Below are 25,124 nucleotides of genomic sequence, written 5' to 3' on the forward strand. Positions count from 1 at the left end.
AACGATACTGGAAAGCGGACATTTCCTATGGGTCTCGCTGGGTCATTATATGGGCATTCCATTACGATGTGCCGAGTCGTTTCCGGACTTTTTTTCTTTTCTATCTTTTTTTTCCAGCTTAAACATGCCTCACGCTTTGGCGCATATTTCCTCCGCTATGTTCTTATCCACAGGCAGCCAGTCCGGGCCTAAAATATCAAGACACGCCCCTTTACGTTATCACAGATTTTCCCTCCTGATTTCTTGCAGTTTTTGTAAATCTACGTGGTCTATTTCCTTCCTTCGCATCCAATTTACCGCCTCTGTTTCTCTCTTTTTTTACTGACCGTCTATTTACACTTTCAGTTACCCTGCATTTGGTTGCCAACTTTCATGAAAAGAAAAGGCCGGCTAATGTGCGCAAGTATCTGTACTTAAAAAGCGTGGACACGCAATGAAGTAAGTATAGATACTCGTGCACATGAGCCGGCCTTTTCTTTTCAGTTATGTTCCATGGCTCTTTTTTTTTTTCCAAAACTAATCTTCTGCGCTTCTCACTCCAAGAGAAGCCCAACCCATGCCACCTTGGACTGCCTCATTTGTGACTTTACGTGAGATCCCAAAGCCAGTCGGCCCACCGCCCTCGGGGTTATCTCCAACCTTGACAAGTTTTTTACAGTGTCTGCGTGTAGAAAAAGATCCCGAAGATAGTTCAATGGCAGGCCGACCCGCGGCGCAAGTGCAGTTCTCGATTAAGGGGCCCACATACACAGTTTCGCTGGTCATTCTTCACAGAGTGGAAGGGCACTGAGTTTTTTTTAATTTATAGCAGAGAACTTAATTATCGAATGTTAGCACTGGAATCACTACACTTGCCCATATTTCTAGAAGGCCTAGATTCATCTCTTCATTGTAATTTATAGCCACAAGTTTGTAAATCTTTGGCATTATCCGCTAGCAACAATGTATCGTCCGCATAGGTCAGGCCAGGCGCCTTCTCTCGGATCTTTGGTCCATTGCAGATGTAAGGTAGATCAAAACCTAATTCGCTGCTTTCCTGCGTCTTTCCATGCCCTTAATATAATGAATGAATAACGGAGACAGGACGCCCTTGAGTCGGTCATCCGTGAATTTACACAAATTTATTGTCTTCCCGGCCTTCCCACACGATTTCTATTCGGTTGTGTCTATACATCTCCCCAAACGGCTGCACAAAATCGTCGTCTGTAACCTTGTGCTCGGGAACATTCCACAGGAATTCCCTTTCTACGTTGTCTTAAGCTCGCTTAGTATCTAGAAATGCTATCCCCGAAAGTCTATTTTGAGCTATTGAAATCTCTTTGCACTGCGTTAGTACAAAAATACACTCCCAGCGACTGCTTCGTCTGAAGCCATTATACGGTTCCCGCAGTAAATCATTTTTCTCCAACCCCACTTCGAGAGCTTTGATATTGTGGCTCGTATTGTCATTATGCGTATCGCCAATGTTACTGTAACTGGCCTGCACGAGCTGGACTTAACCTTATCACCTTTGCCTTTGTACACAAGGGTCATGCTGCTTTCACGTCACCTAAACGGAATTTTCTTCGTTTTAATAAATTGCTCCACGGCATTAGGAAGAAGAGCTTTGCTCTTTGGAGCCAGCTATTTGATTAGCTGTATTGGGATTTTATCAGGTCTGCAGCCGTGTTATTAAAGCCATTTATTTACTATTTTTTCCCAATAAGAGCTTTCAACGGCGAGCGTTGATCTCAAGCTTCTGCGTTTCTGGATCTACTCGAGTGTGAACTATATGCGCTCTTTCTTGCAAATCATCCCTAACTAACACCTGATGCACTGCAGTCCGTCGTCTCCTTCGAAGACCTTACCGTCTAGATCTCTTACAGCCGTTTGCGAATTTTAAGTTGGAGCTCCCGGTGCTCATAGATCATTGCAGAATAGTCTTGGCACACTCTTGTCTTTTTTGCGAATGTCATGCACCAAACATTCACTTGATTGTTTTGTCGTATTCGGTCACTCTTTACCGTTTCCTTCTCCTAGCACCTGTTCAATCTACGCAATACCTATTCTACATGTAATTCCAACTTCATAGCTTGCCAATGATCCCTAGACGCCCGCTTACGGTCTTCTATATAGCCTGCTTTATTTCCTTGTTCCACCACTTACGCACTTCTTGTCTCTTTCCACTCTAACAATTCTTTTTTGCAGTGGCTATCTTATTTCCTGCTTCATGTCGCCTACGAGTTCCTTTTAATCCCAGACGGCTGTAAGAATGGCCACCATCTTTGCAGTGTATTGTGCTTTTGCTGCTGCTTGCTTATATTTAGTTTTCAGTTTTCTGCTGCTATTGCTTGCCGTCTTGCATAGGTGTCGCCCCCAGAAGGTCACGCGCTTATGGCTGTCTGTTCCTGGTCATGTATCACCATTCGGTCTAAACGTTCGTAAGCCGGTTGCGGAACTAAGGCGCCGTCGATACTTGACTGCCTATTTACGCATTGCCACGTTACGTGCCCACGATATTTATTCTCCCTGTCAACGACTACAAGGTTCTGTTCCAATCACAGATCCAGCACTAAAGAACCATTACAATCACGAGAGGTACACGGATTTGCCAAAACTTCGTCCTTTTGGCTTCAAACGACTTCGCAAGTTGATTATTTTCAACGAAACAGAAATACGTTTGAAGTGCAAGAACTCGCAATGATGATGCATGCACGCAGAGACCCATTGGCTTAGTCTGGAAAACTTCGACTGCTTAAACTTTCTGAAAGATAAGAACTTGAAAAATATGCCCATAAGGACGTCTCAGGCCAAAGGCAGAAAGATGTATACTATACAAATCTTAACTAAAGCAGCGCCGAACTTCCCGGTAATAATATTCTGGGAAATATTAAAGACCATTGCTGCTTAAGTTTCCTATGTGATTCCGATAATTCCATGGGCTTTCCGCTTTAATATTAGTAAATCAATATGGATTCCATATAAATTCCGTCCGTTTCATATAATAATCGTACGGAAAACACGGAGTTATTGCAGTGCGCACGCAACTTTTCAGTACGGCGTTACAGCAATCAGTCAACTGCGCGCAAAAAGGACAGAGCGTGGCAGTTACAAGACCTGCGCCGTTCGTCTTTCGTTGATTTACGTCATCTTTCTCTTGCACATTGGTTATATCGAGCACCCTTTTTTTCACCTACGACTGAAAGAGAACTGCTTCGTGGCAACATGAAATAGAAACGCAGTCAAACGCACATTCTTTACCCCTCACCATGATATGAAAGGCGATACGTTTAAACCAACCTGAAACTTTTCGTCTTTGCTTGTGTTCCCGGAGCTACGTCTCGCAGGTGTAGTGTTCTTTTTTTCCGAGTCCCTCCGTGTTCTTTCTACTGGAGGAATTTCTCCAATATTCTGCAAGACAAAAATAAAAAATCGCGGACAATTAGCAATTGTAAATGCTGGATGATCCAGGATCATGCAGCTAGCTACCTTCTGGGGAGCATTCAAAACGATAAGCGCCCTGATGCAAATTAAGAAGGTGCGCCGAGCATGAGCAGCGGCCACAGCTCGCGCAGTTGCTTGCCAGGCGACGAACGAGTCGGACGTCCGGGTCGGGGTCTAATTCCCGTCATTGTTCAGCTACATTTAAAGTGGTGTCGTTTCAAATGGCGGCCCCTGCCGCGTCGTTCTCCCGCATTGCCCTGCCAAAACTGCACATCAAGCTTTTTTTTTTGTTTTCTAAGAGAGCAGCGTGACTGGCGGGGCTTCTGGGACCAGTAACCAGGCAAGCGTTCTGGGCCATGACTCGCTATCGAAGAGACAAATTTCAATGTCCACTGACGTACCTGTCCGGGTCAGCAAAGACGGCAATTCAGGGTATCCGCCTCGCCGAGGCAAACTACGAACGCGACTGGCCGCTCGAGGCACTTTGCGCGTATTTACGGAATTCTTTCACGCTCGAAAAAAAAAAAAACAAAAAAAAACAGGCACTTCTGTAGCATGTATTTCCCAACACAAAGCTGTAGCGGGAGTCCTTCGTATTGCTATACAAGTTTCTCATTCACGTTTCGTCCAATAATAATATTTGAGAAGTTGCCTAATTATTTACCACTAATTGTACAATTAGGCGGAATGCAACAAATAATCAGAGTATCCCAGAGCGACGACAAACAACATTGCCTTGGTTCTGTCCATAAACGTAGCATTTGCATATTTTTAAATATTGGTAGATTTAAAAGGTTTGGACACATTGCATATGCTTGCGCAATCGGTCAGTGAGACAGCACCCCGTTACAATATTTGCCACAAGACATGGACCCTGCACACCAATAACGATAACATACCAGATGGAGATTTTCTTGCTTCTCGCTCGAAGAACTTTTCCTTCGCCCCCGTGTGCAATAGAGGGGCTGTTATCGGACATTAATAAGCCCACACGTGAAATAACAAACTGATGGCGTAGTATATAAGATCGGAATATATGACTTGATCATGCAGAATTTACATTTCTTGGTCTGCCGGCACGAGTAATAATAGCTATGTCTGTATTTCTCGCTTGGAATAAAAACTTCAACAGGTGTCACGACATGAACAGCTGAAAGTTCGACGCCCAAATGACTTCCGTTTCTTCCTGTTTGTCTCGTTTCCTTCACGCATTCCGAGTCGCGCTAATTTTACACACATAAACGTCACCACTACACCTACTCGCCCGAACCGCCACTTTCGTAGACAAAGCTGTTTACAGACGCGTTGCAGCAGCAAATCATCAGCACGCAAAAAAAGCGGGCATAACGAGGCTCGTATCGTAACGATACAACGCCAGAAAGTGCAGGTGACACACCGCACGAAGTTATTTCAACTGGAGTCGAACGATTTCACTAATGCTGGTGTAACAACATCACGAATCTACTATTGACAACGCGCGCCCAAAAATAAATGTCGGGGCTATCGGCGCGCTCAGAACACTTCCAAAACCACGCGTAATACTGTTCCTCCTACACCAAGCGATTTCCTCTCGCGAATATCGTAATGCATTGCCAGATCGAATATACATATACATATACACACATATACATATACATATACATACATATATACATATACATATACATATACATATTATTAGAGAGAGAGAGAGAGACGAACGTTCCTGCTTTCAGTAAAGACCGGGGTGCTGCACTTGTATCGGTATCAGAAAGCGTTTGTCAAAGTACATTACACGACTTGTGTTGCCAACTTTTGTACACGAGAGTTTTTTTTTTTTTTTTTACCTGAATCCACTCAAACAGAGGACAATTGTCGGCGAGGGCTGTGCGTAGTGAGTCGCGCATCCACGTGCGCTTGCTCTCTTCGTCAGTTTCCCTCATACTAGAAGAGATAACAAAAATGACTGGATTACTAAAGGTTATGTTAAATTAAACCGATACACAGGCGTATCGTAAAACTAGCATAATATGTCATGTACATGATGGCCCCGTTAGCATGCGCAAAGCTTGAAGTAAAAGAAGAAAAAAACCTTTTACGCGAAAGAACCCGATTTTATGTTTTCAGTAAGAAGCCAATAGTTTCTTGTCTTTTCTTTTACTCAATGGATAGCGACAATATTTTTAATCTATACACATTTAAGGTAGCTATGACTGTGTGCGTGAAGGAGTACGTTTACCTAGGTCAACTAATCACAGGGAACCCTGACCATCAGAAGGCAATTCACAGAAAAATAAAGATGGGTTGGTTCGCGTACGGAAGAAATAGTGAGCTCCTGACTGGGAACTTACAGTTATCATTGAAAAGGTAAATATACAATCAGTGCATTTTACCGATGCTGACACATGGGGCAGAGACTTGGAGACTGAGAAAGAAGCTTGAGAACAAGTTAAGTATCACGCAAAGAGTGATGGAGCGAAGAATTCTAGGCATAACTTTAAGAGACAGAAAGAGTGCGGTTTGGATCAGAGAGCAAACGGGTATAGACGATATTCTAAGAGACATCAAAAGAAACAAATGGCGCTGGGCAGGCCATGTAATGCGCAGATTAGGAGGAGGAGTAGATTTTAATGGAGAGAAAGGAGGAGAGGTCGGCCTGGAGAGCGTGTCTCTAGCCTGCTACTCCTCACTGGGGAATGGGGAAGTGGGAAATACAGGGAAAGGTAGGTGGCGGATGATTAAGATATGGTACAATGAGATACTATATACACGTTGTCCAATATGCGGATGCGCACTGGAGACGCAATACACTAAGAGTAATCTTGTCCATACAAAAAGTAATCTTGCCACAAAAAGTTTTTGCGCAAACACATTTCGCACTGACTACACGTCTCATAGCTTCTAGAGGCGATCGTCTAAACCAGTCTCACTTAAAAAGTTCAAAAGTGCTTTTATGGCACGTTGGGCACAGTCAACACTCCTCCACGCGCCCAAAAGCTTTTCTTCTGAAGAGGGGCGGGAGTCCAAGCTGTCAACTGTAGATTTGAGTTTTCTTCGTTCAGCCACATATTGAGGGCACACGCAAAGTACGTGAGCTATTGTCTCGAGAGTGTGACAGACGCTACATTCAGGGTCCCGTGTTTGTCCAATCTTGTGAAGGTATCGGTTGGTGTATGCCACACCCAGCCGTAATCGATGAATGAGCGTTTCCTGGCTTCTCCGCAACCGAAGTGGATGCCGGAATTGTAATCCAGCGTCAAGTCTATGGAGGCGCTCTTGTCGATGTTCGGGGTTGTTCCAATGTTGCGCCGTAGAAGTTTTAAGGGAGGTATGGAGCAAGGCGTTAATGTCATACCGGGAAAAATGAATTTTTATAATAGTTCCGTCAGTGTGCGCCTGTTTTGCTTCTGCGTCAGCCTGTTCGTTTCCAGCTATTCCACAATGGCCAGGAATCCACTGCAGCACGATGGTATGTCCGGAATGAAACGCCTCAGCAAGCAGATACATGATGTCATAAACCAGAGGACTATATGCGGTTCTGTCACTCATATAATTGCTGATGAGTTACAGTGCTGGTTTTGAGTCGCAGAACACTGTCCACTTCTCGAGACTTTGTTGCAGTATGCAGCGAACTGCTTCTCGAACTCCGGTCAACTCAGCTGCTGTAGACGACGTCCTGTGTCCTATCTTGAACCGTTGTGCGATCCGCATTCCTGGCACAGTGTAGGCCGCCGCGGAAGAGGTCTGTGTCACAGAACCATCTGTAAAAATATGTTCGTAATATCCATACATGTAAGCAATGTATGATAGCGCGAAATGCTTGAGGCCAGCAAGCGGCATCTTCGACTTCTTCGTTATTCCAGGGATTGAGAGCCTCACCGTTGGCTTTGCCATCGTCCAGAGTGGAACTTCGGGTATGTCATACGGTTTGAAGTCCGACGGCAATAAGTCTTGCTGCGACAACACGGCTTCTGAGTAGGCGGACACAGGCCGTACGCTTGTGACGTTCGTGAGTGGATGGTTCCTGTGTCTAGTCAGTACCCTTAGATGCACTCGCAATGGCTCATGTTGCAGATAAACTCGAGCTGGGCACGCACGTGCTTCTGCAATAGTGCCCCAAGTAGACGCACATCGTGGTAGTCCTAGGCAAATTCTCAGTGCGCGAGCCTGAGCACTTTCAAGTGTGCGTACAGCAGTTGTACTAACCCGAGAAAGTACAGGCGCACTGTAGCGGAAGTAGCCAACAAAAAGTGCCTGGTAGAGCTGCAGAAGAGATGACTTGGATGGCCCCCATGATTTTCCAGACATATGTCGAATGATCTGGGTAAAGCTGTCTAGCTTTTTTCTTAATCCTGAGAGGTGCTTCGACCAAGATAAGTCACGGTCGATGATGACTCCGAGAAATTTGTAGTGGGTTACTGAAGGTATAATCTTCCCATCAATCATAACAGGGTAGCAGGCCATTGACTTCCGTGTAAATGCCATGGTTGCACTTTTTTCCGGTGAGAGCTGCAGTCCGCGACTGTTTAGGTATGTCGACGTTATTGACACCGCGCGCTGCAGCTTCGTTTGCACTTGTAAGCGCGTTAAGCTCGTGGTCCATATACAGATGTCGTCTGCATACACAGAGACCGAGACTGCGCCTGCGTGTTCTTTGACCAGTCCGATGAGAACGATATTAAATAAGGTTGGGCTCAATACACCTCCTTGAGGCGCTCCACGATAGACGGGGTGGTTCTTTGTTTCCCCGTCTGGAGTTGTCATGAATATCGTTCTCTCTTGAAGATAGCTGGCTATCCATTGATGCATACGTCCCCCGACGCCACATTCTTCTAGGGCATTTAAAATTGCATCATGGAGAACGTTGTCAAAAGCACCCTTGATATCTAGAAAGACAGCAGCCGATAATCGACGGCGACGTTTCTGATGTTCAACAGTTGTTACTAGGTCAATGACGCTGTCGATTGACGACCTACCCTTTCGGAAACCTGTCATTGCATCTGGATATATATTACGCTTCTCCAAAAACCACTCCAGGCGCGCCAAAACCATGCGTTCCACGGTTTTACCTATGCAACTGGCAAGCGCCACAGGTCTGTAGGAAAGCATAGCATGGGGTGTCTGGCCTGGTTTCAATAATGCCACAATTTTGCTTGTCTTCCAATGTGCAGGCACAGTTCCCGAGGCCCACGAAAGATTGTATAAAGCCAGGAGCTCTTCAGTCGCTCGAGGGCCTAGATGGCGCAAGGTAGAATAGGTAATGCCATCAGGACCAGGCGCACTTGAGTGTCTTGAGGAGGAAATCGCTGCACGTAGCTCTTGCAGCGTGAATGGGAGGTCGAGGCGATCGTCCATTGTTGGAGGAGCACACCTGAGCACTGAAGCTACCGATGTTGTAGATCCAGAGAGGTGTATGCAGAAATCTTCCGCGATTTTCTTCTCACTGCGCGTCTGGATGATATCCAAAGCTCGGAAGGGACGTAGCTGTTGTGGAGGAGATGGTAGTGCTCGTACAACATGCCATATTGTGGACAACGGTTTTCTTGGGTCCAGGCTGGTGCAAAATTACTTCCAACGTTGTCTGTCGAGCTTGTCTAAGTATCTTTGAATTTTCTTTTGCACACGGCGTGACGTCCTCAAGTCTGATATCAATTTAGTTCGCCTGTATTTCCTCTCGGCGCGACGTCGGACTGCCCGCAGCTCTTCATATATAACGTCAACGGATGTTCTCGAATTTGAAGTTTCGATGATGCGTGTTGTTGCGTGCATTGCTGCTCTAATGCGCTCTTCAATCTCTTTCGGTGAAATTACACAGTTGCAAGATTCTTCTAGCTTGTTCTGAAACGCATCCCAGTCAGTGCGTCGCGTATGAGAACTTGGAAGTCTTGTAAACCACCTCAGTTGTACATAAATAGGTAGGTGATCACTGCCATACGTTTCAGCATCTGTGCACCAGGCAGCAGATTAGATAACCGTTGGACCATTAGGGTGACAATGGGTACCAAGAGAAGGGAAGCGCTGTAGAGGGCGGCAGAAAACGAGGTGGTGCGACGAAATTAGTAAATTTGCGGGTGCTAGTCTGAACCTGTTGGCGCAGGAGAGGGGTAATTGGAGATCGCAGGGAGAGGCCTTCGCCCTGCAGTGGACAAATAGACTGATGACGATGATGACTGTGCTATGTTTCAGAACAGGCATACAGATATCACTACCGTTTAACAGCGGCGCGCTGTCTTATGGACGACTTTCTGTCGGTGCATAAAAAAAATTCGGGACTTTCCCCCCCCCCCCCCTTTTTTTTTTAAAGAACGGTGTGAACTTCTGGCTTGCGGCTCCCAGCAATGATGCTCACATGCATGCGTTTCCGTGTCCGCGAAAAATTACAGAAATCGAAATGAACGGCAGGAAATGAACTTACATGAACTTTTCCATTTCGATGCGCATTTGAAGACACTTCTTATGTAGGGTCCTGCTGGTTACATATCCGCTATTTATGTCGGAAACACATTTTAAAAAGTCCCTTATCTCCTTAGCCGCGGATTCGTAGATTTGCTGGGAAGAAAAAAAAGAACCATCTTAGTACAAGACAGGACCTACAAGAGAATCAAAAGCCTATCCTGCGCAAATACATATGACTTAAATCAATTCAGGCAAACGTTTTTACTAAATACGTGACACTATGCTCACGTAGAAAGGCCATTTTAGCATAGGGAACTAGTGGCGAGAATGTAAGATTGCAGGAAGTTTGGCCTCTACGCTGCATCGTGGCATCCCAAGGAAAAAAATGGAGAGAAAGGTGTATTCGAGGGGGGCGGATTATTCTGGATACCATCTATTCACGTGTGAAGGAAATGAAACTATCCCCTGCTAAAGAAAAGTCTATCCACGTGTGTCAAACCGCTTCGCATTTTGTGCAAGTGCTACCACGTCACACACCGAGTGCGACATCAGAGGCACAAGGCGCGTATAGCGCAGGCAGATGATAGCACCCGAAAAACCCCGGCTCCGATCCTGCAAAAGTGGAAAGGAGGTGAAGTGCGCGTCGCATTAGCGGAGAGAGAAAAGAGTGACATGGAAGATTGTCGCGCAAAATAATTCAGTAAGGAGAGAGACTACAGCTAGGAGAAGCGCTCATCCGGACCGTGACTGAAACGTCGAAACTAAGGTTTGTTCTTGCTTTTCAACGTGTACCTGCGCTTCTGCAATATATTATATGTATATATCTCCGCACAGGTTCAAATCCTGTCGACTGCGCGATGGCCAGTGAAATTTAAGCGGAATTCCCACATGAACATATAAGCAACATCGCAGTCGTACCACGTCGCTGTTCATGCAGAAGGCACCCGCCGATATCCTGAAAGCTTGTGAAGCCGTCTAATAATTAAACTACCGACGCCTGTCCGGGACGGAACGCGCGTACACCGTCTACAGATTCTGCACGTCAAAAAGCAGACGCTCACGCTTAACAGAAGGGATCAACACATGTGTCAACAGAAATCGGTGAAGCTCCGATGCTATGCCACTCCGGCTACCGGCGTGAAATAGCCGCATTCAGTATGGTACGCTTCCCCACACACCAGCTTCCCTAATCTGAAAAGCGATATTTACCGGTTTACTACGCATATAGCAGTGAGCATGATAGATTTCGTGAAAACACATGAAGAAAAACACGAAGACTAAAGCTACCCAATTAGAACACTCGCGAAAAACTAGCACAACGGCCCACAATATAACGATATAACAGAAGCGATAGCTGAGTGCACAGTATTTGCCGTGTGGAATGCGCAAAGTACGCAGAAGCACGCGGCGTGTTTCACAAGTGGTGTCAAACGCCGCACGCATATTTTTATGATATCCCTCGTCTGATAGCTGCTTGCGCAAGCGAAAATCTGCTGACAGCTCCGAGAGTCCGTGCACATTCCGTGACTTCCGGTCCGTGAAAAACAAACGCGATTCTGGCAGCTCTCGGACTGGTGGGCGGAGCTTCTAAATCTGTTCGAGAAAATTGAATGCGGGACAGCAGTCCCAAGCAGTCCGGAACTTTCAGGGGCTGATAATCAAACAGGCCCAAAATTTTTCTCAAACACCAATGAAAGTGTCCATTAAACCAATTCTCACAGTAGCTGTGATCCGCAGACTTGTTCCTGTGTCTTCTGTGCGCACCATTAGCTATGAACATCTACAAACTGATCCATTTGTCTACCCTTTGTCAGGAAGCCGTAATCAGCAGTGCAGGCTATGTATTCGAGTGAGGTTACGAAATGCTGCTTAGAGGGACACTGAAGAGAAGCACTGAGGCAGTTTACATCCATAAAGTGTTCTTGAAAAGCCCCACTCCAGCTAATTTCGCGGCAATAGGCTTATTACTGGATGAGAGAATGTCGGTAAAATTTTTATTTTTGAATTTCCCGCCAACATCGTCGGGCGTGTACGTCAACGTTAGGTCAGGACACGGTTTGCGAATTACTTTATTGCATTTTGGCCCTTGTCTTTCACTCTCTTTCACTTTCACTAAAGTTCTGGTAACTTTAGTAACTACAAACATCGGCCCATCAAATAAAATACAGGCCCCCATTACCGATCAGTCTAGCCACATGAAAAACAGGTTGTTTAGGGGCCGGTAGGTGCCTAATTGTCACTTACGGATGCGCTAAAAACACGCGCCACAATAGTCGCGAGCACCTGTTTCTAGTGATTTTTTTTTTGCCTTTGCGGTGCGCGCCTGTTTGCGTAGATGCATGCTGGAATGCATATAGATGAATGCTGGAATGTTTTTCTTTTACTGCAGATGAGTGATTACTGACCTGAGGTTCCGGAAGAGTAGAGTCACTTTCCTCAGATTCCACGGCGAAGACGTTAGCGGGATTTTCATGTGACGAACCTGTGGTAAAAAAAAAAATAATAATTCAAGGCCACGCATAATTTTGTTAATCTGTTGTGGATAAACACGCCGAGAGCGACAGCGAGTTTACAGACGCACACAAGAAGGCGGAAATGATCGACCACAAAACAATATTACTAGAACGTAGCTTCCCTTACGGTAACTGTTGAGCAATCAGTATTTCGACAAGTTCTTCAAGTTGAACAGTGCGTAACTCAAGTAATTTTTTTTTGCAGTAATTGTCCCCAATATGACGCGTCATGTATTCTGTACCTGGATGGCTTTCAACGTCACACATTTCTTCATCTACAGGGGTGTCATCAGGGAAGTCTTGAACCTCGGACCCCGGCATGTTCCCTGCAATAGGCATTTCAGAACCTACCTTCAGGTGCAAGTTTTTAAACCTTAACTTCCGCCTAATTTCTGAACCACGTAGCTGAGAAGCGGCCTAGGGAAAGATATATACTCTGTTGCGATCCTAGATCTCATTCAGGAAAGGAACCAAGTGAAAGGTAGCGGTTAGGTTAGTCATTTTCAAAGTGGTTGATCGAACTACGAAGCTCAACCTGGGCGCGCCCCATAGATGACGTTCAAAATATGAATTATCTCTCCTCGTCTGGACAAAGCCCCTGGTTTGCTCACTAGACTTGCTATGATATCTACGAAGGTATAACTGGTAAGTAAGTATATGCAAGCACATGGATTTTAGACAAGCAGATAAAGTTTGATGAGAATTTAACTCCGCGAAACGTGAAACTGTTGTGGCTCGCAGAAACAAAAGCCCCAGAATTTGTCTGGATTAGAAATTTGTCTGTAGTAAGGAGGGAAGGAAAGATTTTTCACCCGCGAAGAACAAGCCGCGTGTGTGATATGTATCACGCGTGAAGAGGGCGCGGTCCAAATATATTAGAATCGGAGAAACCATCACTGCAGAATGTTCCAAATATGTCTTCTGTTTCCATCGAGTCATTCAGTAAATTACAAAAGTTATATTTTTGTTTACTAAAAGCCTCCTATCGCCTAATGCATGAAGCGTAGTCAATAAAAACGGAGAAAATGAGGCAGAAATACAGAGCCTCAACTTCTTCGACTTTATCACCTTTAGAGAAGCATTGGTTCGATCAGATGAAGATAGGTCTCACAAGGTCGCACAGACATATCACAACACAGACAAAACAGAAGAGCGAGTATATCATTGTATATAGCGGAAAAGTAGCATTTTGACATAACTAAACACACACTTGTACGCGTTTCCAGTTCAGGTGTCCAAAATAGTTTTAGCTATGAACCAACTGTCTCAGTTGAATACTATACTGATACTCTTATATTGTCACATGTCTTGTGACATGGTGAATTATAAATTGAAACCATCAATCCAGACCAAGCTACCTGCGACAAGGCTTAGGACAGAAATGTCAATACGCTTTCATGGTCGAGCTTTAACGTACGTTGAGAACAGGTGGGCTGCGACGCTTCATCTGTAATGGAAACCGCTGCGACCTTTGCCTCAGCCGAACCGTTGGCCCATGGCATGCTGTCTGCAAGAAGCATTGAGGCGCAAACATTCAAGACACGGTTGTTTCGAGTCCCGCTTCCCGCATACCTTCTGAAGAACCAGACTGTGAAGCTTCACAGAGAGGGGAATAAGGCAACGTCCCTTCCATTTCAGCATGGTGATCCGATGGAACGCTTTCTGCAAAGTTATTTCGTCAAAACACTTTCGACATGCGAACTTTTCAAATGCAGCCCCAGCATACTGTTTGAATAGCCAGGCTCCGAAGCTTCCCGAGGAGTGCAATGCACTGGAATTCCTTCCATGGCAGCATTTTCAATTCGTGATATGCCATGTGCAGAGAGACTTTGGCAGATATGTTCACACGAGACAAAATTCTCGACTCTAGTTCCACGCACTCTGTGAGCCAGGCTGTGAAACTTCCTGTAAGGCATAATCTACTGGAATTTCTTCCATGAGAATGTCACCCATTTGTGATCAGACACTACAACCAGAAGCTGGCACAAATTTCAAGATTTGACAATTTACTTTACAGCCCCCATATATTTTACGAAGAGCCAGGCAGTGAAGCACCTTATGCATAACAAGCCACTAGGTTTTAATCCTTTGATCCTATACTTAAGCAAGGCCATACCATCCGAAAGAGGAATTTGGGCCCAAGTGAAGCAATTCAGTTTAGAGACCCGCAATTTCAGAAAATCCAGGCAGTAAACTTTACTCGGCAAGGTAAGACACTTTTTCATTCAAGACCTCTATCTGAATTTGTGCCATCTGAAAAGCATACTTGAGCATGAAGCTTAATACAATACTTTATCTGCAATTTTAATCTACCTAATTACGTACTACGCATGATAATTGATCTAAGTACGTTTTGAGGAGCCAGGCTGAGACGCTTCCTCGCCCATGGGGGCCACTCGCTTCTCACGCTTGTCACCAGGTTGCCCTGAAAAAGAAAAAAAAAACGAGCAAAAGAACATTAGGTTTGCTCAGCTGACTTGTTCCACAGCCACATCTTCACCAATCTGCTTGTAGAATCGGCATGGTTGCCATATTAGCAATTTTTCGCTAGATTTAGCCACATGTGTGCCTAGCGACAAATTTTTCAATTTAACTGCAGGTGACTCTTTAGCAACATGAGAATACGGTTAGCGACATTTTAGCGACTTCGAAGTTAAAACATTTGCTTTGAAAATAGCCGTCTAAATACCCTTTATTATTCAAAAGGCATGTGTAACCCGAAAAAATTGACTGTACCACGCGGAGGCTGTGTAACCATGATGAGGAAATTGTTTCCTTCAGAGGATTTGCATAGGCCTCACAAAATGCACGTTTCACTTTTTTCACGATACCAATTTGAAAGCGTCATAACGCTCCGGGTTCTGACCTTTCACAAAATACGTTGTCTAATAGATACATTGACTGTTTAAAGGGGCTTACATAAGTAAACGTAGGCTCGTTCAGGCGAGCCTGACACTGCTGGCTTATTGCATGGGTTTTGCACAAATCAGTACTGCGGAGGTAGACCAAGGGGCGGAAGCGTAGTAGCGGACCTGCATGAAGGTCGCGTACTTGCCAGCGCCGTGTTAACATGCGACCTTGGGCGTCTTCTAGAATATTACAATACTTTCAGGAGCGCCGAGTACTAGAAAATTTTGAGGAATAACGTGAAGCAAGTGTCTGAGTGCTAAAAAATGCTATTGCTTGCGTTCTATGGAATCATGCTGCGTTTGAAACCTCTGAATCTGTGGGTAATTGCCGAATTTCAGCTGTCATCATCCGTTATGCATGTATAATAGTCGCAAGTCGCAGCTGATCACACGGTTGCAATTGAAGAAGCAAAACAAAGTACTCATACGAAAAAAATCGTCAGAACCTATCTCACCACGAGTGTCGACGGTAATGCTTTAGCAATGAATCAATATATTGACAACTCATTTCCAACGTCGAAACGTTATGTACGAGGCGCGTAAGGCAGCGGGACTCCTCTCTCGCGCTTCCCTAAGAACACCCGGCGCCATCTAGCGGCACCGTCGGGAAGCATGCCCATGGCCTCCGAAATGCATGGCGCGCCGGTGCGCGGTGAACGCCGAGAAACGCGTCAAGCGGCAGCCGGGCTCCTCTCGCGCTTCTCTCTAAACACGCTACGCCATCTAGTAGCGCTGCCGAGAAGCCCGCGCGTGGCCTCCGAGACCAGAACCGTGGATCGCCGGTGCGTGCGAACGCTGAGAATTGTTACATAGATGGCTCCTGTACCCACTGGCCCACACACGGTGAGCCAAGTTGGCGAGAGGTGCATTGAAGAGTGGCAAATACCCGGTGCATTCGTGGTGCAGCTCGCTAAAGCGTTGTCCTTGTCACGTGGCTTCGATTTAGATCAGCATCGGAGAAATGTAAGGGGTACCTTTTGCGATTGTAGGGCGACACATTCCAAGCGGCACGTGCACAGGTACACAAGTTAGCGTCAAAGACGTTTGACGTCAAAGACACACCAACAGACGCTTCAAAGACACCTGCTGGTTCTTACTCAGTCACGCAAGCTGGCATCAAAGATGTTAACTGAAAACGAGCACAGAGAGACTGGCACACATCCAGTGCTCCTAGTCCGTGTCGAATAGTCGTTTCGCAAGGGGACCACAACACCGTGGGCAAAGTTTTGGGGCATCACCAAGCCAAGATCAAGCTCGAGAGGAAGTTCAGGAGGGATCTCGTCAGAAGAGCAACCGCATGGCTAACATACGACAGAATAAGAGCACACCGCAACCAGTCAGTAATGAAACAGACGAACGCCTCTGCGTCTATGTATTGCTGAACTTGTCAAACCTATGTTTTTTTTGTGCTTTAAAAGCAATAGTTGCCGCTATTCCACAGGCTATTAACCTCCCGTAGATCAAGGCCGTATTGGCGATGGAACAAGTGATATTGCAAAACACTACATCAACTACTGCACAGGCGGGGCATGAATAATTGCTATCAAAATGTCGCCATATTCCAGTGGAACGCGAATAGCCTTCGCTCTAAGTGTGCGGATTAAAAAAAAAAAAACTGGTGGCCCATTTCTCCTTTCCAGTGTTATGTGTTACAGAGGCCGGTATATACAACGCTTTTAGACTAGCTAACTACGTTATTTATATGTCATCTAGATCTTCAGGACCAGGCAGGGCGATGATCTTTGCTTGAAGAGACCTGCCGTCAGTGTTAAGTGCCGCAACGTCAGACATCCCAGAATACGCAGCATGTGAAGTTCGGTTTGGTCGAGTAAATATCACCATAGTCACTGTTTGTCCACAACCTCCTACAAATATTTCGCTTTCCACATTGACTGGCCTCTTTCAGAAATACACAAAAGTAATATTTTGCGGAGATGTCAATGCGCACTGTGTCATGCGGGAAGTTACCGCAAGGAACACACGATACGAAGAAATCCGCTTGAAGAAAACCGCTTCGTGCTGTTCCTTTCTTCAAGACTCGCGTTTCTTGCGGCAACTACCTAAATCATGAATCACCAACTGGTCTGCACCGACACTCTGCTATGCTTTCTTTGCCTTTCGTCCCAACATACGTGCAGCGGGAGGCTCTTGTGCGTTTGGCAAGGGCTGTGTCATAAGCACAGCAACTGCTGGGCTGTAATAGTGTAAGCCTTACGTTCGTCCAAAGGCTTAAGACAGCGCTTGGGGCTGGCGTCTCAACAGCATGCTGGCCACGTATGCAGAAGAACGCACATACAAACACGCACCAGCAAAATGGCTCCAAAACGTGCATTTAGCGCGTAGGACACCCAGGCCCGAAAGAAGCCTCGTGCGGAACTGGAGCGTCTTCGCTGCCTAGCGAAACGTGGTGCAGAAGGCGAATGTACTATATCACGTGCACATGCAGTTATAATTAAATTACGTACAGCCCCATCGTTGAACGAAAGCAACACTTTTACGGCGATGCTATGCGAGGCAATGATAATGCTCAACCTTCTCAGATCACGAACAATGGCTCACAACAGCGGCTCAAGCAAACACGCCTCCCTGTGTGTTCTGTGGACCACGCTGAGAAACAGCAGTGGTGCACGGAAGCTGACGTGTATACATGACGTCAACTGACCACTCTCGTATTAGAGTGAACGCTGAAGAAATTACCCGTCCACCGATAACGTCACCGCTAATTATCGTCAATCAAAGTAAACAGTGTACGAAACTTCGCTTACATCGATTCCCACAGTGAGTGGAATCCGCCATTTTTTCCCTTTTTGTCGCCGTATGGACAGCGCGTAGCTCGCGTCCTTGCAGGCATAACATGCTTATCAAACAAGAGACCAGTCATCTTAATTTATCGCTCTCGCTCCGTGGCAGATCCCGTGACCTCGAACCACAGGTGCATCGGCACGCGGGTTGTCTATGCGCCCCTGAACGCGCCTCGATTGTGCACGTAAGTACTAATCCATATTAGCTAACCAGAGCAGAAATTCACACTCACGCGATAACAAAAACGTGCACAGCGCGCCGTCTCTCGACCATCAAGGAAGGAGCGCGTAATTGCTATCGCAATCAAATGCCCGATTTCATTACGAGGGCGTCCACCGGAAACGTCACTCATTCCTTTTATTCCTTTGATTGCCAAATAAAATGCTCAAAACACAGTTGGCACGGTAAAATCTCATGATCATAAGTTTGCGGTGGGACAGTTCACAGTGTACGCGGACCGCGTTGACGGCATCGTGCAGAGTTTCACGCGAACAGCTTTGGCACACTCTGCTTCGGCGACTCACTGATCTGGGGCGACGATGATTGCGCGAAACGGCGCAGTGGGGCGCCCCGGATCAGTTCGAGGCCCTGCCGCAACGCCGTGTCGAGGGGCTCGCGACAGACCGGCAGCATCCTGACCGGAACGTCCGGGAGCGCCGCGTCCAAAGCTTCGTTCACTCGGCGTCGCAACAAGCCCGGCGCACTGACGGCCAGAAGCGGCTTGTCGCGCCACGTGACCAAGTAGACCTCTTGCAGCTCCGGAGACGGGTACCGTTGGTCCTTGGTCAGAAGGCACGCGTAAGCGTCGCCATCTTGTACCACGCGCTCCAGCGCCACTTCGCAGTTACGAGTCTTCAACTCCGAAGCAGAGACCTCGAAAACGGCGTCGTAGTCGCGAAGGGCATCGGGCTTCTTGATGTGAAAAATCCGCCAGGAACCGACGCGCCGTCGCACTGCGAGCAGCCAGCAATAGAGCCACGCGACGCGTCGCTGAAGCTCGTCGTTCGAATCGACTTGGCGCATAGCCTCCACGACTACGGTGGCCGGGGCGGCGTTCCTCGCGATCTTCTGTGCTGGAGGAAGCCACGATTGCTTCTCGCTCGCGAGTGATCTCATCTCTGGCTCCGTCAACTGATTCAGACGTAGACGTAAGCTTGTCAATCGTTCCTGGTCCATCTTGACAGCAGTGAAGTAATGCAATACGCGAACGGTGTCCGACCTACGGGAGCAATCGCATGCTGGGCCGAGAGCGAACGACGGGCCTTCCAGACGACAGCGAACGCCTGCAGAAGGGCGCCTCGACGCGTGCTAGAGATTAGCGAGCGCACTATATAGAAACGCCCCCGTAACACTTCGAGAGCGTTTCATACAGCGCCCGCAATGGACGCACCGCGGCGCTGGCGCAGACAGAAGGGCATTAGAACGGACGCCGGACGGACGCCGCGTGTACGCTGGTTACCGCGCAACAAAGTTCGATACAATATCTTCGGGTTGTATAGCGCAGACAACCAAAAGGACAAGACACACAAAGCGCAAACTGCCAACAAATGTTATTTTCCAGAGCACGATTCTATACGCGCGCACAAAGCTACCGCGCATGCGCAAATCGTTCCCTCCTAAGATCCTTATCAGAAAGGTTAGCAGATAGGGTGCGTATGCACTCAAAACGTAATCGCAAAATATTTTCAGCCGCAATGATTTCTCGTGTCAGCTTTTCGTGCATTAAGCATGCAACGAGGCAGGCGCTGCACAAAAAGAAATTTGTTAGTCATCTGAAGCTCCCGTTAGTGGAGAGAAAGTATGCTCGCCTCGCGTAGGAACTTTTATGCAAAAACGCAACGTTCGCTGCGCTCATTACTTGATAAAAAAACCAGTATGGTCTGAAAAGCACCATATAACATAGCGGAACACATCGTATTGCACTGAAAGCAGGACGTTAATTCAGGATTTCCACGCAGATCAGACAGATCGCGTCCAGAATCTAACAGAAAGCGATATAAGAAAAAGCTGGCATTCAGGCTTTATGCCCATCTATTCAGCACATACAAAGTTCTTTAAGTTTCGCCGAGAAGTCGTATGTATGTCTGCATTCTGAAAAATAAAGCAATTTAGCAACATCGGTATACATCACCGTAGCCTGCTGTGACCTTGAGTTCGTGAAAAAGGGTACTGCGTAAGTGAGTTTTTAATAAATGCACTTTTGTTAAGCTACAACCTTAGGTTGGAAAAACTGCAGATTACATCACTTTACAAAGCTCTGTACATATATTCTTATTGTGAGGTTGAAGTGAGGCAGTCTAATAAACGGGACAACATTAAAGACCGAAAATGAAGGCCCAGTGTGAGCGTCATAGGAAATTCGAGCAACATTTTTTTGTAGGAAAGACAATTTACAGATGTACTTTGAGATGCCATTCTCCACACTAGGTTGCAGTCATTTTCGTGGAAATCGAATATACGGGGACCAAATCTGGGCCGTCCAGAGAGGCCACGATGTGGTGGCCAGGCCCGCGGCCTGCCCGTCCCAACGAGGGAGCGGCCCGCTGCGCGATAATGGCGTACCTCAGGACTCTCAATAAAGTTTTCCCATCCGTCCATTCACCGAATATTGCATTGTACAACAAGAACTTTATTTTTTAGGGACCAGTGCCTCGTAATTTGCAAAGTATGCCTTGTGCAGCTGCCATGTTTTCTGTTACATGCTCTATGGGCTCATTCCATTTCAAATGACGAATAAAATTTACCCCAGTGTTTTTACGTCAGATACAACACATCTTCGTCTCCACTTTACGCTCTAGCATCATAGAGGGGCAAACAAAGCAGCGTGTGTTTTATTTGGTCCTTTATGTCTAATGTATTTGTTTCAGACCATAGGGATATGTTGCGTAGCGCGTGGTAAATTTCTTGTGTCATACGAGTGGAAGAAACGGATTGATCAGCAAAAATTGTGAACTGGGCTGCATCACTAATGCTTCTTAAGTCATTGATGTTTAAAAAACGCAGGGGCTAATACACTCCCTTGTGGAACCCCTGCTTCTAAACCCGACTGCTCACCCCCAGTACTAACGTATAGTTTTCGTGTCGTCAAGTAAGATAAGACGCTGGAGAGGCAGGACGCGATATCTGTAGTGCTCCATTTGCACGAGCACTGCGATATGATTACTTCTATCGAAGGCTTTACAGTAGTCAATATAGATACCAAGTGTTACTATTTCTTGCTCGAAACCGGTGAACACTATAACTTCGTGTTGAGACATTAATGTTGATATACCTTGACGAAACCGGAACTGCAGTTCCGGTTTCGTCAACGCAGAATGTTTCAGGCAGAATGACGCGACCCTTATGCGGCCAACTTTCTGTTGTCACTTTGAAATGATTGGAAGCACTGACACCGGACGATAATCTAAGAGGTTTCTATCACCACATTTGAACAAAATATTCGCTATTGCGCATTGCATACTTGACAAAAATACCCCATTAGACAGCAAAACATTATATGTAAAGGCAAGCATTGAGAGCAACATGTCAATAGCGAACTTGATTGGCTTTATCTGAAGGCTACCAGTGTCACGTGCCAGGACGTTTCTTGAACGACATGAAAATAGCTTAAGCTTCATTTAGTGTTGTAGGCTGAAAACGTCCACTGTTCGCGCTTGACGGTTCCAAACAGCTAGCAAGCCTTACTATCGAGCGAGCTGAAGACTTGCGATATTCTCATTGAAGCGGTTTGCCAAGTGTTTGCCTGTTTAATGCTTTTTTTTTATTTTTGTGAATTGAAGTTCGATATTTCGGCTCGTATATCATTTAAAGAGCCTCATAATAGCACGCCACGCAGTATCGCTCCTTAAATCGAAGAAGTTCTGGATATTGTTCTGACGCATTGGGGTACGGGGTGAATGCCAAAGCCTTTGTAGCGCAATATGACATTCGGCTTCCCAGCGATCACCGAGCGCACAGACCGTCTTGCGCTCATTGTATCGCGTTTTTGCCGCTAAGCACTGTACGCGGTACGGACAAAATTGATTGAAAAACAAGAGCTGTGGTCGAACCCCAGTGCCGCATAGCAGACTCGGGGTGGGTGGATGGGTGGGGGAGCGGTACCGGCGCTCACAGCCGGTTCACTCCCTTCGATTTGCTGCTTCTCCAATGGATCGAGCAGCCATCGACCACGTTCGCAGCTTCTGCGGGAAAGCTAAACGGTCGCTCGCATGATGCCACCCGATGGCGTACATATTGCTACGAAACAGCCACCACAGTGTGGCTGCACTGACGAAGAGGAAGACGACGTGGACCCGCTTGATATAGCGTCGCCATGGTTACTTTTAAATTAATTATTACCCATTCAATATGACCTTCCTGATTTTATTTAGCAGGTAATTAAGCGCTATTCAATGCTATTTCAATAGCTATTAGGAAATTTATGCTCCACAATAATTTCGAATAATCCACCCATTTCTTGGCCAATCCCCCAACGTGGGTAGGAGCCACACGCATCGCAGGCTACAACAACAACAACAACAACAACAACAACAACAACAATGGTGGCCTTCCGTTAGCTTCCTCTGAATAAATGTATATAGCACTAGGCTACAGCTACACGTAACATTAATTTGGTGGAGGTGGACGTTCCCCGTACCCGTCATGGAGCTTCGCAGCGGTCGCGACGGCGACACTGCAACTTCGGCTCCGGCTGGCGGCACTTCATCTACGCCACCGCCTCCGCCTGCAGCCCCGACCTACGTCGCCGTCTCCCCCCCCCTCGGGATCCTGGTGTTTTCAACGGAGTCGGCAGTCCTGATGTTGACGACTGGCTCCGCTTATACGAACGTGTCAGCACCAGTCACAGGTGGGATCCAACTATTATGCTCGCGAACGTTCTTTTCTACCTCGACGGAGCACCACTTGCATGGTTCCAGACTCACGAAGAGGAGATCTCGAGCTGGGATCTCTTTAAAGAGAAGCTCCGCGACCTCTTTGGCAATCCGTTCGGTCGCCAAGTCACTGCCAAAAAAGCCCTTGCCACACGTGTCCAGACGTCGACCGAGTCCTACGTGTCGTACATTCTCGACGTCTTGGCCCTTTGTGCCAAGGCTGACCCGACCTTGTCTGAGGACGATAAGGTTAATCACGTCCTCAAAGGCATTGCTGACGACGCCTTCCATTTACTGGTGTTTACAAACGTCACCAGTATCGATGCGATCCTCAAGGAGGGCCGCCGTCTCGAGCATGCTAAAAGCCGCCGGGTGTCCCAGCACATCACGCGACTTCCCAACACAGCTGCTACATCATTCTGTGACGACCTCTTCCACCAGCCGTCACGATGTGATAACTTGACCCCCCATCATTCGTCGTGAGGTCGAAGCGGCACAACCGGCGGCCCCTTCATTCACGTCGCCTGATCATTCTCCGGTGACAATCTCCTTGATCCAGGCCGTCGTCCGTCAAGAGTTGTCCAACGTCGGCCTGCAATCCATTCGTTCCATACGCTCGGAACCTCTTTCTCCACGCACGTCCCCACCGCGTTCTTCTTACTCCTCTTACGGCCAGCGCAACCCCTCCGAATGGCGAACCGTGGACGACAAGCCGATCTGTTTTAATTGCCGACGCATTGGACATGTCGCTCGCCACTGCCGCAGCCGCTGGACTTCTCCGATACGCTATTCTCCTGATTACCACCCTCGCCCCTCTAGCACGTCCTTTTCCTTCGCCCCTTCTATGCCCGCTCCATCATCTGACCCTGCGACACCTTTCATACGACCCCGCTACTCCCCCGCTCGCCTTCTCCCTCCCGTCGTCAATCTCGTTCGCCCCCGTCACGCCGTGCTCCTTCTCCGACCTACTCGCCGCACCCCCGACCGGAAAACTAGACAGTGCAGCCTCTGGAGGTGAAGCTGCAATGAATAAATGTATATAGCACTAGGCTACAGCTACACGTAACAATATACTTGCCCGTGTCACGGAGCCGTGTTTAGCGCTTGCTAAACACACAAACAGCAGCGCTATCGGTGCCATCACGCTTTATCGAGTGTTGAGTCGTGGAGGCTGCGAACCTTGCTTCGGTCCACGGATAGAGACAAACGCGTAGATGAGAACTGGCTATGAACGCCAGCCTATAAGCACATGCGCTTCATCCACTTTCCAGCCGACACGGCTAGAGAACACTGAGGTACAGCGCCCAGCGATTGAAACGCGATACTTGGACAGCATGGCAGCCGGCGCCTTTTGCGCCACCAGCGATCGCTGGGTGTTCACTGAAGAGGCCGAACACAGTTGCGATCCGTTCCCGCTTTCATGTGACGCAAAAATACATCATCTCAGTATCACCAACGCTCGCCGGTGCCGAGAAAGTACCGGCCACCACGATGTCCCATGTATCGCGTTTCAATCGCTGAGCACCGTGTACAGTTCGACCACACCTCCCGTGCTGCTAACGGCTTTTGTCCGCACCTGTACGTGCGACTCGCTTGTCAGCGCAATCTTCTTTCGTAGCTGCACTATCGAGCGTACGTCCCGCTAGCTCAAGTTATTCCCGTTTTTTTTTTCAATAAGAGGGAGTAAGAGGCGTTATCCCTGTTCCTTAGCTCTACCAGTGTAATGTTACACCGCATTACACACTCCCGAGACCTGAAGATAGCTCAGGGGCATAAGTCTTCTTAAGTCAGTTTTCATTACCGAATAATATGTTACAAACGTCAGACTAATTCAGGTTAGCTCACGTAATACACGGGGTGCATCAGTCGGCCGAAACGAAGGCCACCGCCGCCAAGTCGGAAACAGCTAAAGAAAAATAGATTATGGGGTTTAACGTGCCAAAACCACTTTCTGATTATGAGGCACGCCGTAGTGGAGGACACCGGAAATTTCGACCACCTGGGGTTCTTTAACGTGCACCTAAATCTAAGTACACGGGTGTTTTCGCATTTCGCCCCCATCGAAATGCGGCCGCCGTGGCCGGGATTTGATCCCGCGACCTCGTGCTCAGCAGCCCAACACCATAGTTGGAAACAGCTCTGCAGGCCCGCGAGCACGTTTCTTAAACGTTCAGTGGTCGTCCGAGTTGCAGTCGGTGACTGTTCTCGCCCCTTCGTGTTTGAGTTCAGCA

At 47.2% G+C, this 25,124-nt stretch overlaps 1 protein-coding gene across 1 annotated transcript in view; it reads right to left on the reverse strand.

Moving 5' to 3' along the window:
* Positions 1–25,124, reverse strand: part of LOC126522582 (uncharacterized) — a 37,003-nt gene that overhangs the window by 11,445 nt on the left and 434 nt on the right. Inside the window, exons 2-9 of the mRNA XM_055066481.2 lie at positions 14,662–14,736; positions 13,884–13,973; positions 13,729–13,818; positions 12,554–12,637; positions 12,204–12,280; positions 9,818–9,951; positions 5,250–5,346; positions 3,280–3,390 (exon numbers count right to left, since the gene is read on the reverse strand). Coding sequence (XP_054922456.2) covers positions 3,280–3,390; positions 5,250–5,346; positions 9,818–9,951; positions 12,204–12,280; positions 12,554–12,637; positions 13,729–13,818; positions 13,884–13,973; positions 14,662–14,736 — 758 coding nt within the window. The remainder of the gene's footprint in view (positions 1–3,279; positions 3,391–5,249; positions 5,347–9,817; positions 9,952–12,203; positions 12,281–12,553; positions 12,638–13,728; positions 13,819–13,883; positions 13,974–14,661; positions 14,737–25,124) is intronic.

The sequence above is a fragment of the Dermacentor andersoni genome, chromosome 6, assembly GCF_023375885.2.
Source record: "Dermacentor andersoni chromosome 6, qqDerAnde1_hic_scaffold, whole genome shotgun sequence".
Taxonomy (NCBI): Eukaryota; Metazoa; Arthropoda; class Arachnida; order Ixodida; family Ixodidae; genus Dermacentor; species Dermacentor andersoni.